The 20,118-nt window shown below is 45.3% G+C and overlaps 1 protein-coding gene across 1 annotated transcript in view; it reads right to left on the minus strand.

The window, feature by feature from the left end:
* The window catches only part of LOC125519321 (50S ribosomal protein L2, chloroplastic-like), a 104,314-nt gene that overhangs the window by 84,157 nt on the left and 39 nt on the right, over window positions 1-20,118 (minus strand). The window contains exons 2-5 of the mRNA XM_048684166.1: window positions 19,703-19,782; window positions 19,533-19,559; window positions 18,654-18,727; window positions 18,427-18,489 (exon numbers count right to left, since the gene is read on the minus strand). Coding sequence (XP_048540123.1) covers window positions 18,427-18,489; window positions 18,654-18,727; window positions 19,533-19,559; window positions 19,703-19,782 — 244 coding nt within the window. The remainder of the gene's footprint in view (window positions 1-18,426; window positions 18,490-18,653; window positions 18,728-19,532; window positions 19,560-19,702; window positions 19,783-20,118) is intronic.

Consider the following 20,118-nt stretch of genomic DNA (forward strand, 5'->3'; position numbering starts at 1 on the left):
CAAAGAAAATGAATAAAGGGTTATTAAATAGTTCATATCAGGAAATGACGAACTAAATAGGCCGAGATATAGTTAATAATGATTGAAATTACCTGTTGACTATCCCAAACAAGATGGTGTAGTCACTTTTTTTTAAGTAGTGAGTCCAGTATTTCAACTGTTCCTTCATCAACTTTAATGATTAACAAGATTCGTGAAATCTGCATGCACACACGTTTGCATGTCTTAATTAAGCGGGCATATGTAAGCAAAAACATGTAGCTAGCTAGTAGGCAAAAACAGAATTTGTAGTACAAGACAGTGTGACTCACTCGAAGTTGTAAGGAAGTAGTATATCTTCATTGGTATTGAGGCGCTTGAAGAACTCTAGCATGCTTTCCTCTACCATTTTCTCATAATATTGATCTAATTTCCATGTGTATTTATTAATGGTATTTGGGTCAACGAACCCAATGCCATAGCGTCCACCTTTTTTCATTTCATAAATCTTCATCTTGCATAATACCAAAGAAAAGAATACAGTGAGGATAATTACAGGTAATGATTGATCAAAATGATCACTACAACTAGCTTGAGACTTAAATTACAGAAAGAAATCACTTATAGACAATAGCAACTGACGATAGATTTGTCGAGTGCGTCTTGATTGTATAACTGAAATAGTTCTGAATACTCAACGGACACAACTTTCTCATGGTAGTAATGATCCTTCTTGACATTCACCATGAGGGACTCTCGATTGGAAATCTTGGTAATGTCCATGTACCATTGATGCAATTCATACATTCTCGTTGGGAGCTTCTTGACCTCGTCTGGCTCGACCAAAGGTTGGCCCCGGACATATTTCCGTTTTATTTCCTCCTCTCTAATCAGAGACATGGGCTCGATATGGAGGAGTTGTCGAATAGTGATCATGAGCCTTTTAGCCTGCTCAATATGCTCCTCGGTTATTACCACATTGCCCAGCCCGGGAGCGTTAACGGATTGCCCACAATAATATTGGGCGCGCGTACTCTCATGTGTTGTTGGCACAACAAGCGGGGGGATTGATTACGCCGCCTGTTCTCCCAGCTGGGGAACGGTTTTACCGCTCCTTTTGCCAGCTGATTTGCTCGAGCTCGAGCTCGCCTCTTTCTGTAGACGTGCTCGATTTAACTTCGTGAGTTGGCACTCATAGTCTGTGTCAACAGGCTTGGGAGCTGGTGCTCTATCCATACGAATGAAGTGGTCAATCTTTTCCTCAGGCACTTTCTCCCATGGCGGCGGTGGCGGGTTTGGTGCAAAATGGGCTTCCACCTCGGCCTTCGATATGGCTGCGTTTTCCTCCTCGGACTTGTCGTAAGGCCTCTGCGGAAGAGGCGCGAGGCTGCTTGGACCATATTGAGATCGCTTGCCTCCGCCTGTACCTCCAATACTACCTCGACTTGTACCGCTACACACCATAGCTGAGGCAGCTCTCTTCCGTGATTGCTGAGGCGGCGAAGACGGCTGACGTGGCTGAGTTGGAGGAGGAGGAGTGGCCTGAAGCTGTGCCGGACTTGGAGGAGGAGTGGCCTAAAGTTGTGTCGGACTTGGAGGAGGAGTGGACGTCTGACGCTGTGTCGGACTTGGAGGAGGAGTGGCCTCACGCGTTGGTGGACTTGGAGGAGTGGGAGTCTGCTGACTCGGTGGTGAACTTCGACGAGGAGTTGGGTGACACGGTGTTGGTGGCCTTCGAAAGACGATGCAATACTTTCTCCATAGGATGATACGATGTATGGCCTCTCCCAATGTGTGCTCGTCGTCACCTCCAGGAATGTCAAGCTGTAACCCTGAATATGGGTCCACCACCTCATCAACCAAGACACGAGCATAGCCCGCTGGAATCGAGTTGCAATGGAAGGTTGCCTCGCGGGGATTTGTGAAAGCAACGGCGTCCGCCACCTTCATGGATATGTTCTTCATTTTGAAGTGTAGCTCGCAGTTAGTGTTCTCCATGATGTCATCCACGGGGTATCTATCCAGCATTGCATCGCCCGGGGCGGAACCCATGCTGCTTCTTGGCATGGATGGGGCGGTGCTTTCCAATGCTGGATCATCCGCTAGTTGCTGCAGCTGCTGAGACCCCCTTTGCTAGCTAAGTGAGTTGATCTGCTCCTACTGCTGCTGGAATTTGACTGCCAAGTCCGCGTGCGCTAATTCTAGGCCTTGAAGGCATTCATAGTCCAACTTCCTCTGCTCCTCCATCTTCCTCTTCTTCTCCTCCGCAATCTTCTTTCTCGCACGGGTTCTGTAGTCGGCGTTCCAGTCCGAAAACCCCTCATACCACGGAATAGCGCCCTTGCCTCGTGTTCTTCCCGGGTGTTCAGGATTTCCCAGGACATGCGTAAGCTCGTCGTTCTCTCTGTTGGGCTAGAACACCCCCGATCGAGCTTCTTCTATTGCAACAAGTAGCTTATCTTCAGCTCCGTTCAGACATGCCTTCTTCAAAACTTTACATGTCTTCGGGTCCAACTCCCCCCATGCGCACAGAACCAAGTCCTGCACCTGGGGGCCAGCTCCTAGTAACCGGAGTGGCACCTGCATCCTCCATCTCTTTCTCAGACTTATCTCACTTAGGCATTGCCACCGCGTAGCCACCTGGACCCAGCTTATGGAACTTATCCTTTTTTCGGCATTTTTCTTGTTTATTCTCGACCCTTCCTTAGCTAATTCCGAATCCTTGAATTTCACGAAATCGTCCCAATGAGCACTTTGCTTCTCTAGTGTTCCCTCGAATACTGGAGTCTTCCTTCCTCCCTTGACGTACTTGTCCCATACACGATTCTTGTGGTTGTTGAATGCAACCTCCATCTTCCTAAGAGCAGCGTCCTTGACTTTCTCCACATCTGCATCTGTGAAATGATCTGGTAGGGTGAAATGTTCCATGAGAGTTTCCCAAAGCAGACCTTTTTGTTTGTCGTCAACAAAAGTAACATCTGGACGTGGCTTTGATGGCTCTCTCCATGCTTGAAGGGAGATCGGGAGTTTGTCCTTCACAATAACTCCACACTGACGAATGAACTTGTCCGCAATCTTCTTAGGCGCTAATGGTTCGCCATTAGGTTTGATGGCCTCGATATTGTACTTTACGCCCTCCTTCAACTTTTTGTTCGGGCCTCGTTTCCTATTGCCTGAAGATTTGCTCGATCCGGATGGCTGAAAGAAGAAAGATCGATTCGTTAATATATCTTCAAGTCATTTAAAACATGTGATGATCACCAGATGCCTGCTTATATAAATATATTACCTTGCCAGTCTTTGTTGTTTCAAGATCAACATTTTCTTCGTCAACATCATAATCATAGTTCATGACTTCATCAATTCGGTCGTCGCGATCGAATATCATATCACCCTCCCCGGTGTTGTTTAGATATTCGGAGCCGTCATAATCTTCTTCATTCTGATCATCATCTGGCCTGCGAGGATTGCGTATGATCTCGAACATGGCCTCTTCTCCCTCTCTGCCGGTATTGTCCGCCATAGGTTTTGTTTAACTAATCCAAAAGAAATATATTCAATTTGCAATGCATGGATGCAATCAATTAATAAGGAAAAACTGAATCAATCATAGTATATAATAAGCATAATCGAATATAATCTCGAATACATCATCTCGAATAATAGATATAATCTCAAATACATCGTCTCGAATAATATATATAATCTCGAATAAATCATCTCGAATATTATATATCGTATACATCACTAGCTAGCTAGCTATCTAGCAGTTAATAAAGATCGAATACTAAAGAGTAATCGAGGCCACTCGCGGTTCCTGAGGCGCGGGCGGTGGACAACCAAAGTGAAGGAACCATCACTGGATCATAGCTCGGGTGATCTCCCCAAAGAACCTGCCAGGTATTGGAGAACCTGACGTCCATAGCAGCCATGTAGCGATGGACGTGCTCATCCTCCTCCCTGACACGGCGACGTACCACCTCCAACGGGGCCGGCTCCCTCCGCACCGAATGTGGCCCACGCGAACGCCACCAAAGGAGATGAGGGTCGACGATGGGACCCAGGGCCGGGTTCCTCACCAAGCGTCGCGCCCCTGAAGGTAGCACCTCCCAGTGCCAGCCCGACGGAGCCCAGTCCCGGACATGGGTCCTCTGAAGCAGGACATCGTCGCGAACGGGTCGACGGCGAGGATGCGGGCGGGGCATCTGCGACAAAAAATGCTATATGCAAATGTAACACTAATTATGCTATCATTGCATATGTCAAAATTCTATATGCTATTTCATACTAATTAAGCATCTAACACTAAAAACAGAAAAACAACTTCTATACATCCATTAAAAAACAGAAAAACAACATTATATAAAAAAATTCCATACTAATTAAACACTAATTATATCCATCTAACATGCATTCATACATATATACTAGTGAAAAAATAATAATCTAAAAATCTAAACTAATTAAACATACAAAATACGTATATACTAATTAACTTAAGGAAATGGTGTGTGTGTGTGTTCATCATGCTTGTGTGTGTGTGTATGGGCTCGGGGAGGGGCGGCGCCCATGGTGGCCGCCGGGGGCGAGGGAGAGGGGTTAGAGGGGGAGAGCTCACAGCGGGGCGACGGCGACGGCGAGGCGACGGCCGGGGGCGGCGACGGGCCGGGGCGTGACGCGGGGGCGGCGACGCGGGGACGGCGCGGGGGACGGGCCCGGGGCGGCGACGGGACGAGGGCGGGGCGGGGGGACGGGGACGGGGGCGGGGGGGGGGGGCGCGGGGGATGGGGCGGCGGACGGCGCGCGACGGGGCGGCGACGGACGGGGCGGCGACGGGACGGGGGCGGCGACGCGTCGATCGATCGGGGCGGGGTGCTTCAATGGGGAAACAGAGGGAGAATGAAATTTTCGAAGTGATGTATATATAGAAGGCACCTTTAGTACCGGTTGGAGCCACCAACCGGTACTAAAGGCCTGTTTTGGCCAGGCCAAGCGGCGGGAAGGGCAGGCCTTTAGTACCGGGTGGTGGCTCCAACCGGTACTAAAGACCCCCCCTTTAGTACCGGTTGATGCCACGACCCGGTACTAAAGGGGGTGCGCTGCCAGGCGAGGGGCGCAGAAGTTTAGTCCCACCTCGCTAGCCGAAGGGCGCTCCTGCTTATAAGCCCCGCGCCGCTGCTGTCTCGAGCTCCTCTCAAAAGCAGGCCTTCTGGGCCTACCTCTGCTACTCTGCCCCGTGGGGCCTATCGGGCTTGCGGGCCTGCATTGTGGCCCAACAACAGGTTGGGTTTCTAGTCGTATGCAGGCCGCTGTGGCCCGGTAGGTGGGGCTTTTTTTATTTAGTTTTTTCTTTTCTGCTTTATTTATTTAGTTTTATTTATTTTTAGTTGTTTGTGCTGTATTTAGAATTTCTTTTTGAATATTTTTGATAGTGTTTAGAAACTTTCAGTTAGTGCCGGTAGTTTTTAAATTTGAATAGTTTAAATTTTGAATTATTTGAAATTTGTGTGAATCACTAGTTTGTGAATAACTTAACTTTAAAAATACATTTTTCAGTGATTCTTTTTTATTATGTTTAATATTAGTGTGTTTTATCATTATATTCAATTTGGTAATGCTTAGTTATTTAAAAAATGAAATGCCTTTTTAGCTAAAAAAATCAGTCAAGGCATGAAAGAATTTGTTTGCACATAAAATTTCTTCGCGTTTCAAATGCCAAAACACATAACTACCCTAACTATTACAGAGATTCCCTCCTGGGTGTGAAACACAGAAGAAAGTGATGATAGTGAAGCTGATCACATCCCAGATCTTTGGGTGTGAAAATTTTTCTTCGTGTGTGTCCCTTTGCGCCGTAACCATGGAAAATCTTCATCATTTAACGGGATGCTCGGGTCAATATTCACTTTGAATGGAGCAATTTCATCAAACATTTCATAATCTCCTGACATGTCTGTCTTGTCATCCACTCCCACGATGTTTCTCTTCCCAGAAAGAACTATGTGCCGCTTTGGCTCATCGTACGATGCATTCGCTTCCTTATCTTTTTTTTCTCGGCTTGGTAGACATGTCCTTCACATAGAAAACCTGTGCCACATCATTGGCTAGGACGAATGGTTCGTCTGCATACGCAAGATTGTTGAGATCCACTGTTGTCATTCCGTACTACGGGTCTTCCGTTACCCCGCCTCGTGTCATATTGACCCATTTGCACCGAAACAAAGGGACCTTCAAACCACGTCGATAGTCAAGTTCCCATATGTCCTGTATATAACCATAATATGTTTCCTTTCTCGTCTTGGTTTCTACATCAAAGCGGACACCACTGTTTTGGTTGGTGCTCTTCTTATCTTGGGCGATCGTGTAAAATGTATTACCATTTATCTCGTACCCTTTGAAAGTCATTATATTCGAAGATGGTAACTGGGACGGCAAGTACAAGTCATCTTCAATAGAGGCGTCATGCATGCTATGTGTCTGCAACCAGCTGGCGAAACACCTGGTTTGTTCACGTGTAATCCAGTCATCAGACCGCTCCGCGTGTTTGGAGCATAGCAAATTCTTGTGTTCATCCATATACGGAGCCACCAAGGCGGAATTCTGTAGAACTGTGTAGTGTGCTTCAGTGAGAGAATGTCCGTCCATACATATTATTTGTTCCCCTCCTAGCGTGCCTTTTCCATCCAGTCTGCCCTTATGCCGCGATTCAGGAACACCAATTGGCTTAAGGTCAGGAATAAAGTCAATACAAAACTCAATGACCTCCTCATTTTCATGGCCCTTGGAGATGTTTCCTTCTGGCCTATCACGGTTATGAACATATTTCTTTAAGACTCCCATGAACCTCTCAAAGGGGTACATATTTTGTAGAAATACAGGACCCAAAACGTTAATCTCTTAGCATAGGTGAACTAGGACGTACGTCATGATGTTGAAGAAGGATGGTGGGAACACCAACTCGAAACTGACAAGACATTGCACCAAATCATTCTCTAACCTTGGTATGATTTCTGGATCGATTACCTTCTAAGAGATTGCATTGAGGAATGCACATAGCTTCACAATGGCTAATCAAACGTTTTCCGGTAGAAGCCCCCTCAATGCAACCGGAAGCAGTTGCGTCATAATCACGTGGCAGTCATGAGACTTTAGGTTCTGGAACTTTTTCTCTGCCATGTTTATTATTCCCTTTATATTCGACGAGAAGCCAGACGGTACATTAATACTGAGCAGGCATTCAAAGAAGAATTCCTTCTCTTCTTTGGTAAGAGCGTAGCTTGCATGACCCTGATGTATGTTGTCTTTTCCGTGCATACGTTGCTGGTCCTCCCGTGCCTCAGGTGTATCTTTTGTCTTCCCATACACACCCAAGAAGCCAAGCAGGGTCACACAAAGATTCTTCGTCACGTGCGTCACGTCGATTGCAGAGCGGACCTCTAGGTCTTTCCAATAGGGCAGGTCCCAAAATATAGATTTCTTCTTCCACATGGGTGCGCGTCCGTCAGCGTCATTCGGAACAAGTTGTCCACCAGGACCCTTTCCAAAGATCACCTTCAAATCCTTGACCATATCATGTACATCAGCACCAATACGGTGGCGAGGCTTCGTCCGGTGATCCGCCTCACCTTTGAAACGCATGGCTTTCTTTCTTACGGGATGCCTGCTCGGAATAAATCGATGATGTCCCAGGTACACATTCTTCTTACAATTAGCCAAATATATACTGTTGGTATCGTCCAAATAGTGCGTGCATGCGCGGTATCCCTTGTTTGTCTGTCCTGAAAGGTTACTGAGAGCAGGCCAATCATTGATGGTCATGAACAGCAACGCCTTTAGGTCAAATTCTTCCCCCATGTGCTCATCCCACGCACGTACACCTGTTCCATTCCACAGTTGTAAGAGTTCTTCAACTAATGGCCTTAGGTACACATCAATGTCATTGCCGGGTTGCTTAGGGCCTTGGATGAGCACTGGCATCATAATGAACTTCCGCTTCATGCACAACCAAGGAGGAAGGTTATACAAACATAGATTCACAGGCCAGGTGCTATGGTTGCTGCTCTGCTCCCCAAAAGGATTAATGCCATCTGCGCTTAGACCAAACCATATGTTCCTTGCGTCATCTGCAAACTCCTTCCTGTACTTTCTTTCAATTTTTCTCCACTGCGACCCGTCAGCGGGTACTCTCAACTTTCCGTCTTTCTTACGGTCTTCTCTGTGCCATCGCATCGCCTTGGCATGCTCTTTGTTTTGGAACAAACGTTTCAATCATGGTATTATAGGAGCATACCACATCACCTTGGCAGGAATCTTCTTCCTGGGGCGCTCGCCCTCGACATCACCAGGGTCATCGCGGCTGATCTTATAGCGCAATGCACCGCATACCGGGCAAGCGTTCAAATCCTCGTACTCACCGCGGTAGAGGATGCAATCATTAGGGCATGCATGTATCTTCTGCACCTCTAACCCTAGAGGGCAGACAGCCTTCTTTGCTTCGTACGTACTCTTGGGCAATTCGTTGTCCTTTGGAAGCATATTCTTTATCATTACCAGCAACTTTCCAAATCCCTTGTCAGATACACCATTCTCTGCCTTCCATTGCAGCAATTCGAGTGTGGTGCCCAGCTTTTTCTTGTCACCTACGCAATTCGGGTACAACAATTTTTTGTGATCCTCTAACATGCGATGTAACTTCTTCTTCTCCAAATCACTTGCGCAGTTTCTCTTTGCATCGGCAATGGCCCGACCTAGATCATCAACGGGCTCATCTGATGCCTCTTCTTCAGCTTCTTCCCGCATTGCCGGCTCAGATTCTTCCCGCATTACCGGCTCAGCTTCTTCCCCCATTGTTGTATCATCGTATTCAGGGAACCCATGGCCAAGATAGCTGTCGTCGTCCTCTTCTTCTTCATTATCTTCCATCATAACCCCTCTTTCTCCGTGCTTGGTCCAAACATTATAGTGGGGCATGAAACCGGACTCAAACAGGTGGACGCGAATGGTTCTTGACGTAGAGTAATTGTGACCATTCTTACAGCCAGCACATGGAAAAGGCATAAAACCATCCGCCCGCTTGTTTGCCTCAGCCGCAAGCAGAAAAGTATGCACGCCATTAATGAACTCGGGAGAGCATCGGTCATCGTACATCCCTGCCGGCTCATCTTCAATACACAGCACCGAAAACACCAAATTAATACAATACATAAAGTTCATACAACACTTAAATGCAACAAACAAATAACTATCTAGCTAAAGAATTTAAATTCAACAACAAATGCGATCAAGATTGCAACTAAGGTAACAATTGATCCAACAGCATAATGATACCAAGCCTCACTATGAATGGCATATTTTCTAATCTTTCTAATCTTCAAGCGCATTTTCTCCATCTTAATCTTGTGATCATCGACGACATCGGCAACATGCAACTCCAATTCCATCTTCTCCCCCTCAATTCTTTTCAATTTTTCTTTCAAATCCTCGTTTTCTCTTTCAACTAAATTTAAACTCTCACAATAGGGTCGGTTGGAATTTCCGGTTCAACTACCTCCTACAAACAAATATCTATGTCAGCTTGATGGGCATAATTTGTCATAAACACGAAATGCAACAAATAGTTTTAAAAGAGAGTATACCACATCCTAATCATAACAAGGACGAGGGCCGACGGGGACGGATATCAAAACCATGGCACTATGTATAACAAACAACGTACGGGTAAGATAATTATACGAGTAACTATATATCCAATTCACACAAACATCAAACTTTTATATAAAATTTCATGAACAAGAGGCTCACCACAAGGTGGTGCCGGCGACGGGACGGTGCGGGCGATCGACGGTGGTTACGACGGAGATTTAGAAGGCACTAAGTAAACCACACCTACATATGCAAACTAAGTGTTATTTTGACCTCCATTTGCATATAAATCAAATACTACCACATATAATTCCTCCCAAATTACTAAAACCCACAATTAATCACTATATAAACCAATGCAAGAGCTAATCTAGCAATGAGATATGAAAGGAGAAAGTTGCTAACCTTTGTGATCATTTGAATGGATGGTGGCCTGCAAATCTTGACAAATTTTGGGCAAATTTTGTGATGAACTCGAGAGGAAGAAGGGAAGAATAGAGGAGAGGGAGAGGGGGAAGGGGGAAGAACAGAGTGCGGGTGGACGAAGGGTTTATATAGGACGACCTTTAGTACCGGTTCGTGCCATGAACCGGTACTAAAGGTGCTGGAGGGGCCCCACTTTGACAACATCCTGCCACCACTTCCTTTAGTACCGGTTCGTGGCATGAACCAGTGCTAAAGCTTCGCCACGAACCGGTACTAAAGAGCTCCTCCCGCCTAGCCGTTGGAACCGGCACTAATGGACACATTAGTGCCGGTTCTGTTACAAACCGGGACTAATGTGTCACACATTTGACCCTTTTTCTACTAGTGCACGCACACCGTCTCCACACTGCCGTTCCGCCACAACACACATATGGACACATACACACGTTCTCTCTGAGTCACACACACAAAATCAGTATTAAAAAAAACTAGGGCGCACCTAAAACGTCCAAATCCAAATAAACACGAACTGGAGCTAAATTCAAATATATGGAAATATTGCAGTGTCAAGAAATTTCACAGGAAAAAAAGTTCAGTAATATTCGAGGATTCTTTTCACACACACAAAAATGTTCGGTGGATGTCCTTCGAGCGCAACACGGTGACGCACCATTCGATCGACCACGCGGCCGCGGTTCACGCGCTTGCACAGAATTCCGTATCATGGCTGTGGTACTAACTAATAAAAGCGCTGCCTAAGTCTAATGTTTACGTGTACTAGTACGGTATTCTTTTAAGTTTGACCAACCTTATATATAAAACTAAAGTAAGCTCCCACACACGCACTCATCAATATGCCGCCGCCGCCATTGCGCATGCCGGCGCCCACCTGCTCCGGCCAACAATTTCTCGCCCATCACCGCCGTGTCGCCACCATCCCTGTGCCATGAAGCCGAAGGCTCGCCCGCTCACGTCGTCTGCAGTCCCTCCTTGCGATGCCGCCGCACTGCCAAGCACACGAGCAGCTGGTGGAGCCGCATCTATGCACGCAGCGTACGAACAGGAGGACCAGCGTGTGCTCCAGCACGCCGGCGAGGAGGAACTAGCGTGTCATTGTCGTCTCCGCCCGCGCGGAGGAGGCGCGCATGGTGGCTGTCGCGGCGCAAGCCGGTCGCGCGCGCATCGAGCCCGCAAACCGGGTGCGGATGCGGAATCTACCTTCGAGACCTTGAATGCCACATGGATCCTACAATCTGAAGGAGCAATTTGGGTCAGTCGACTCATGTGAGCCGTTTGATGCAACATGGATGGCTAGAAGGGCTTCTTCCAGCTCTTCTGCCGTCTTCTTCCTTCGCTCTGTCGAACTTTTTTCACAAATTGACTGACCCAAATTATACTACTAGTACGAATGTATTAAGTACAGTAGGAACACGAAGATACGAGAAGTAGTACCAACTGCAAGAAGAACAGTAGTAAGACATAGTACTAGTACTACTGTACGTACTAAAGAGTTCAAATAACGAGAAAGAACATAAACATAGTTCTGCTAGGGCCGCAACACAACACACCCTTGAAAATAAACTAAGCAACTAGTCCGCTTGACACTGCAGTAGAACCAGCATGAGCGACGACACTGCCACCTACTCGGAGTCCGAGTCCACGTCCTCGACTTCGTCCTCGTCCCTCTTCCTCTTCCTCTTCGCCGACGCTTCTTTGCTTTAACCGGACACTGGGCTCTACTTCTTCATCCATCCTTTGTAGATATTTAAACAAATGTAGGCATCCATTGCTGCGTACAGGATGTGATCTTCATCTAATGTCTTCAACTCCCATGCATGATGAAACTCGTGATGAGGTTTCTTTAGTTTAGCGTACGAAGGATCAATCATCGCTGCTGCCAGGGTCAGCATTGAAGGTTGAGAGGAGGACACCAGGCTTGCCTTCTGGAGATCGTAGGGCTGGCCTACGACGAGACCTATCCGACGCAGGACATCCCTGTCGTTCTTAAAGCCTACAGTAACGAATTTCACTCTTTTGTCCTTGAGGAAGTTCTTAAAATCCTGGCACTCAATGTCGGCATGGCATATGTGGTAGAACTAGCAAATGTTATGTACGCAAACCTGGATCACGACGGGCTTCTTCCTCTCTTCGTCCTTTAGATCCTTCTCTTGTCCCAGGACTGTGGTGTACTCAACATCTAGCCCAGCGACCCACTCATCCATTGAACTGTTGAACATGCATAGGAAGCGAGCAAGCCATGCTTTCACCGTCTCGGATCCATGTGTGTAGATGACGATGAACTGATCGCCGATGATGGCTCTAACCTGGTACTCAGCGGCGACCATGGAGATTTGGGAGACCATGGATTTTGGAGGAGGGTTAGGAGAAGTTGAACTGTTGTACCCCGCAAAAAACTGGGAGCGAACTAATGTGAAAGGACGGGACGACTGGGAGCGAACTGTTGTAAGGTAGAAGACGGGGACGAGTAGGGCATGCGAACGGCGTGGGGTTGCTGGCTTGCTCGGTGGATAAACAGCTGCAAGCCCCCAAAGAGTTCTCGAGAACTATGCGGGACCCACTAGATGTCATGTCTACTGGACCCATATCGTAGGCCTGACGGTATAGCTTCTTCCTGTTCGCATGCCATGCCGGCGCGTGGATGTAACTTCACTTAATTCCATCAAATGTCGCGCCTCCCACGACCTTCGCCTCCCTCGCGCGGTCGCGCCCTTTGAGACTTTGACCGGCTATAAATGAGCAATTTTTTTGCCTTTTTTTAGACACGCAATTTTTTTTGCCTACTCCGCATGCATGATACTCCCTCTGGTCCTGTTACTCCCGTCAACCGTTTGCAAAGTGTTTGACCAAATTTATACTTTTTTTGAACACCACCTTATATTAATTAACCAGCCACACCAGTACACTCATTCGATACAATATTCACCACACAGGGCGGTACGTTATTTACAAGAATACCATCTAATCTATTGTCAAAGCTACACTTAGCGATTAAGTGTGCCACCTTATTGGCCGAACGGCTAATCTTTGACAATTGAAGATTGTTGATCAACTTCGAGATGCTCAATGCTTTCATCTTTAGGTCATGCATAGCAGACCTGTCATAGTCCCCCGATGCAAGAGACGCTACCACAAAAGCGCAATCAGTCTCTAAAATTACAGGATTATGAAGGGAAATACCTATGTAGAGACCGGCAATGCAAGCCCTAAGCTCCGCTTCCTCCACGCTTTGACAGGCATCAATGAAATCCCACGACCAAATTTATACGAAAAATATCAATATCTACAATACTGATTATAATGAGCATAAGAACTACGTTTTATAATGAGTGTAAAAATATTGATTTCACATTGTGAATGTTGACACATTTTTCTATAAGTCTGGTGAAAGTAGAGGTACATTGACTTCAGACAAAACTTAAATGCACAATGCAGACTAGTTCCTCCGTCCAGGTGTGTGCCATGTCCTATCTTGTCATCACAACAAGGTTAGCTATTAGAGTACCACTACCTCCCTTCTAGTTTAAAGGGCTCGATTCAAAATTTTCACCTACTCTTAGAAAGATAGTAGAGGTGGTGGAATAGTTTTTGAAGTCTACAAAAGTACTCAACTAGTGATGTCGTTCTTCACAAAACAATGTGTTTACTAATGCATGCATGAACAATAGTTACTCTAACCCCCCTCTCTTATTTAATTCTTTGCCACATCAGCATGTTTGCTATTCCCGTGTGCATGATACCAGCTAAGATACCACCATTATGGCCAGCCTTAATCATCGCATGCAATAATTTAGTGCACCTTGAAATATGAACATGTGTGGGGCGTGTATGTTTTTAATGACTTGAGACTATACCTAGCCCGGCATGCAAGATGACTTATTATGCACCATTCCCCATACCTACAGGAAGCCCGTGTGAAAAAATCTGCATGCATGACTCTCCTCCCCCACGCTCATCCAATCCATTGTGACCAGCAATATTTCCACCCCTTCGCTCCTCGTAATTTACTCCAACAAATATGCCCACGTAGTTGTTACTTAACTGCAGGTGCATTGGGTCACTGACATATGGGCCCAACAGGGGTCTGGCCCACATGTCAGTGACGCAACTGGACCTGAAGTTAAGTGAGTGTAGCTCAGTCCATATCTTATGGAGGTGTGCCATTGCTCGCTATAAATACTACGCCTCCCATATGTCAGTGACCCTAGGAGTAGTATCTATTGATCGAGTGTGCGAGATGAACCGGAGAAAGTAAATGCAGAGAGATGAAATGCAAAAAAGACGGAGGGATGTGATGGTTGCTTGCCCATTTATTTTACTAGGCCACTTATTACTGGGAGTGGTTGGGTTTTGTGATATGACAGCTTTACTGCCGTGCCACGAGCGGGGTGAGAGGTGAGATCCCGTGCAGCGCCGCCCTCTACACTTGTACTACATCGATCATGGTTTATTAGTCCCCCATTGAATTTGACTGAAGATTTAACTGACAAAATGTTAGTGCATGTCAACAAAAACTATATCGTTGGATTCGTATTTGAACATAGTTTTGAATGATATAATTTTAGGTGACATCCATCAGCATTTATCGTACTATATATAATGTTGGTTCAATTTTTGGTCGTACTAATCTATAGTAGTAAGGTGCCCGCGCGTTGCACCGAAGAGTGAAATGCATTGATCGGGGAGTTGTTTATTTTGACGAAGGATGTGGGGGTCATCTCATGTGTAACAGGTATCGATAGGTTTCTTCAGATATTATTTCATCTCTAGAGCTCACAAACATCTGGGTGAAATAGATAAAAAGGTATCTTTTGCAAACAAAAGTGTTCAACTGTTCAACCTGCATCCAAAACTTGTGAAGAAATGACACTTATTGTGCTTTACAAGAAATGATCTTTAAGAATTAGTTTTTGAGTATCGATTGTTATACATGTTGGCTATAGATGACATGGCACTTTCTTATAGTCAACAGTTGGCTATACTATTAAGTAATATTAACAATGCCCTTATACACCTAGACTGAGGGATTAAATGAGGATGACTTGCAAGCGGGCAGAGGAGATGTAAGAAATGGTTCATCGTAAGTCTTTCACCGGTACTGTAGTAAAAATTCATACATGGAAGATTCTAGACTAAACCATAAACGGATACACTTTTATTCATGCGCGATACTCAAATAGCGCAAGATCCTGCATGGAAGTCTCCACATGCTTAGACAGCGGATTACATTGAGCGAAGACTAATGATCAACATTTAACTTGATAATGCGTATGTCCAGGTGAACCTCCTTGGAGTCCCCGTGCACCGCGTCGGCGGGTAAAGGATGCCATGGGTTTTCCAAGTCCACATTGGCAGGATAGTCCCAGCTCCCCAGAGTCCAAGTCCGTTCGATGAGGCCGGTGTCGCCGCCCACGCGACCCAGAGGGGTAGTAACACTGACCATGCACCCATACATCGGCCTCGTGTCAGCGTCAGCGGCGTCGCCCCTGACGCACATTACAGAGACGGGGCGGCGGCCTGCGCGGGCCTGGCCGGTGCCCACGATCAAGAGGAAGACGCTGCCGTCCTCCTCCAAGACTAGCAGGCGGCGGTGATCCTCCAGCAACTCTGGCATGGTGAACGGGTAGCACGTCTCATACTTGATGTTCTCCGCCAAGGGCCAGCAGTGACCGCTGCACGCATCCGTGAGGTGATGCAGCATGTCCGCCGGCGAGCCACAGAACGGCATCGGGCACTCATAGCAGTGGACGAAGGGCTCCTTGGAGGCATCGACCAGGCTGTCCATGAAACGGGAGTGGCTGTAGGGGACATTGCGCTAGTTGAATATATGAGCAAGTTACTACTAGATTTAATCTAAATAAGCACAAAATAAATCATGAATTCTACCACGATTTCGAATAGGAAGGACAGAAACACATACGATGCAACGGGAGCAGCACCGTTAGCGTTGAGGTTGTCGCCCATGTCCAAACACCACGTAGACACGGTCTTTGAGCACGATCATGGTCTTGACCTGTTGTGCTCGCACTGGTAGCAGGAACTAGTAGAGGATTTTCTTTATTTATAACTCTCCTCACATTTTTTTTGGCTTTGAAGTGAATCATGGTTGTGGACATTATGTATGAATGTGCAGATATCTGTGAACATGAGTTTGATGTGGAAGTTGAACTTGGAATGTCGGGCTTGCGCGTGAACTATACCATGTCCAATGCTTTGTCTATTATTGTTTGGAAAGTATTTTTGTTATTACATGACCCGAAAAAAACATTTTGTGCCACATCAGTAGATGCACGGACATCACAACAGGCATGCTGACTGGATAAACATTTGAACCTAGCTATTATGAAGGAAATTTTGTATTGACAACAGTTTTAGATAGCAGGAGACGCCTAGCCTCCTCTGCATCTGCTAGCTTCTTTCTGACTTCTTCCATCTCTTCTTTGGCTTGGGTGAAGAGAGCATCTGATTGCTCTTTTTGCTTCTTCATGAACTCAGCTACATTCTCAAGGGCTGCTGCACGCTTTCTTTCAGCCTTTACTAATGCCATGAGGACACGAACAGCTGACGACTCCACCTGGCTTGTGTGTAATCCAGCATCATCTGGGAATATGCACCTTGTGTCTAATCCAGCATCATTAGGGAACTGGCACCTTGTGTGTAATCCAGCCTCATTTTGGAAACATGATCTCGAGGTTGACCATACTTCCCTCCTCGCAGGACCTCCATCCTGACACTACAAGAAATATGTCAACTTGTGACCTTGACTATTGGTCACTGAAAGGTCATTGTTTTTCATTTGCGACCTTTTTGTGACCAAAAACAGAAGGTCAAAAGCCGGCGGTTGTAAACTGAAATTAACGACCTTCTCTGATAGAAGGTCGTAGATGTTTACGACCAAAATATGCCTATTGTTTTGTTTTGGTCACTAGCAGCCTCCCCAGGCCACGTAGGCATCCGACGTGGCAATCTGATGTGGCACAAGAATCAACCCGCTCCAATTCGATTTTCTACATGGGCCTAGCCCAACAATTTAGCCCATTTATATTTTTTTGCTGCTAATTTTGGTGAACTACACGGGCCAAGCCCTAGGCCTTTTTATTTTCTGGGCCATGGCCTTTTTGTACCAGCAGTTTTAGTTTTCTTTTTTTATAAAATGGGTCCATTAGTCAAACAGGTCCCACTTGTCAGGTTTTGATAAATGGATCCCAGCTATTAGGCTCAGATTCTTCATATTTCAATTTGACATCATATTTGAATTTTATAGTAAGAAAATAACCAGTATTTAAATAGGCAAGCAGAAAACACACATAATTATTCAAATAACAATAGCCAGATTCACTACAAGCTCTACAAATGACACGTAATACAAGCTCTAACGTATACAATGCTTTACAAGCTCTACAAATGCAAAGCTCTACAGTACTTTACAAGCTCTCCAAGTAATGTTACAAGCTCTACAAGTGTTTTCTTCTTCAGCATGGAGCTCCTTCAACAACGATCAAATGTCGGACTCACGGACAGACATAGTCAGGACTGGGCTGACAGAAATACAGCATGCCTTCCACAGTCGCCCTGTTACACGAATCGGCTGAGAAGAATCAGAAAAACCGGAGCCAATATAATATGAACATTCCATTCAAAAAAGTAATAAAGGAGTAAAGGACAATTCTTTATATAATGATAAACAAATTTCAGCTAGTACCAAGCTTTTTTAGCCGAGCTAGTTAAAATGAGATATTCATACAAGACAATAGAGACTATATGAATATGCATGGCACAAGTGCAGGTCCTGGTTACTGGCTACACATGTAACACCAATAAATGGATAGAACAATAATGGGAACAACGCCAGATTACACACAAAGCTCTATCCATAGTGCCAGGTATGGATAAAATCATGCACACTCCCAATAGAACTCAGTCACACAGTATAATTCTGACTATAATATAACCAGAGAACTAAAGATTCTATGTACTTAGAACTCAACTAATAAGTGAGAATGATCTGATTGTATGCAAACAATCTTGTTTGATTTGTTTATATTACTAAAACAGACATATCTTCCTTTATGTGAAGAAGTCTGCTTCCTTCTTTAGTTAGTAGTAATCGTTCCATGCAAATCAACCATGTGTGAATGCTTGATCATGGTCTAGAGATTACACGCATAGAGGAATAGAATCCTAAACAAAATAGTATCAAACAGCGGTGGGTGCTCAACCTATTTACCATACACAAGCAACACTTAAACCATAGCATGTGCATATACTTGTGTCACATCAGGGGGTTCAGAATGTACTCAACATAATCTAATAAAAAGGATTGGGAGCAGAGGGAGAGGGAGGTGGAGATGGACGTGCTACCTGTTGCTGCGGTGGTGCCTCTTGGTGGTCATGCTTGAACTCCTCCTGAAGCTGCTCACTAACCTGCAGGACAAACAAGACCATGGGTGAGCTGCAGCACAGGCATATACATTAAGTGAAGATAAGGAGAAGAACCTGGAAGAAGAGAGGTGCTCTGTCCTCCTCCGTCCATGCCCGTCCTCCTCCGTGCCGACGTCAAACAGCCTTCGTTCGCCGCTTGCGAGCACCATGCGCCTTGGTTGGCCATGACGCCCTTGTCCTCTGCTGCACGGATGAAAACCAAAGCATCAGTATAGCTACGCTGGCACATAATACATACATGGTATCACAGACATTCTCTAATTTACAAGCACCCAAACATATACATGCACCAGTTATTATCAGGTTAAGCCTCCTTAGTTTAGCGATCATTTGCCCATACAATTTTTCACCAAGGATTGCACCAACTGTCATGATTCAATTGAGATCTACTAAACTACATCATCACAGGAACGGCGAGCAGTTTTAGATCTTAAAAAATGATCCACACACAGTCTTAGTGCTCCATCAAAGAATCAATTAAATTTGCTCTCAAACATAGAAACAAAGTTTAGGGAAAACCAAATGAACAAGCACTTATTGTGCAGGACACATAGCTATTTCATAAGCACTCAGTGTGGATATGTCTGCTAAATGTATTGTGCACAAAAAGGTGACGCTCCCAACAGCCCAATATTATGACTATTACAGTTCAGATTTTGATAATAAAACTGACATGTGTAATCATATAGGTAATAAAATACATGGCACAATATGAGTACATTCCAAATAGCTAATAAACCCCATAGTACCACAAGGACATGCACTGCAGTATATCTTGCAATGCAGGTTTTTGACTGAACAGTAACATCCCCTACATAGTAGTAACTAGGGAATTAATTGATGATCGGTACAGCAAAACAAAATTACAAGCACTACTCGTAGTAGCACCTACAACAGTTTTTGACTGAACAGAATGTTGCTTATATTGAAATAACATAGACTAATAACTAAGGTTACTTTGTTGTAACTCTCTCTGTCACATTATGCCAGGTGTAATGTGACATCACAATACCACAGAAGAATACAGTGAGGATACCACTCAAATCTAGCAGCTACAAAGATCAGACAAACAGGGTGAGTTCTTAGATTCAGACTACTACTGGTAGTGTAGGTTTCTATGTTGTATCCTGATAATAACTGGACCCAGACTTGATCTCTGCATACCTTCTTATAAACCTGGTATCTGATGACTCACCGCTTCGCTTGCATCGGCCGCCCCTATCTCGACCAATGACTCGCTGTCGGAGTTTGACTCGGTTTTGAGAGCCTGGTTCCCTGTGATCAAAACAATGCAGCAACAGGTGAGACATACTCCTGGTGTGTCTGATTAGGGTATGATCAATCTCCTTCTGAATTGAACTCTAAAGCAATATAGTTCTATGTTGGACCAGCTTTAGTTTGGAAGACAAGAAAAATCTTAGGAATTCTGGAGCAGAGAAAAACATCTGCACACAGATGGACAGGTGATGTTTCTCTTCTCTTCAGAACTTACTGAGATACGCTGCAGTTCGCATGTCTAATTTCTGAGTTGCTCACAGTCAACCAATGCTAAGTATTGACTTGACCCACAGAATTCCGCACATACTGATAACAAGATCCAACTTTGTTATA

This window comes from Triticum urartu, chromosome 7 (genome assembly GCF_003073215.2).
Source record: "Triticum urartu cultivar G1812 chromosome 7, Tu2.1, whole genome shotgun sequence".
Lineage (NCBI taxonomy): Eukaryota > Viridiplantae > Streptophyta > Magnoliopsida > Poales > Poaceae > Triticum > Triticum urartu.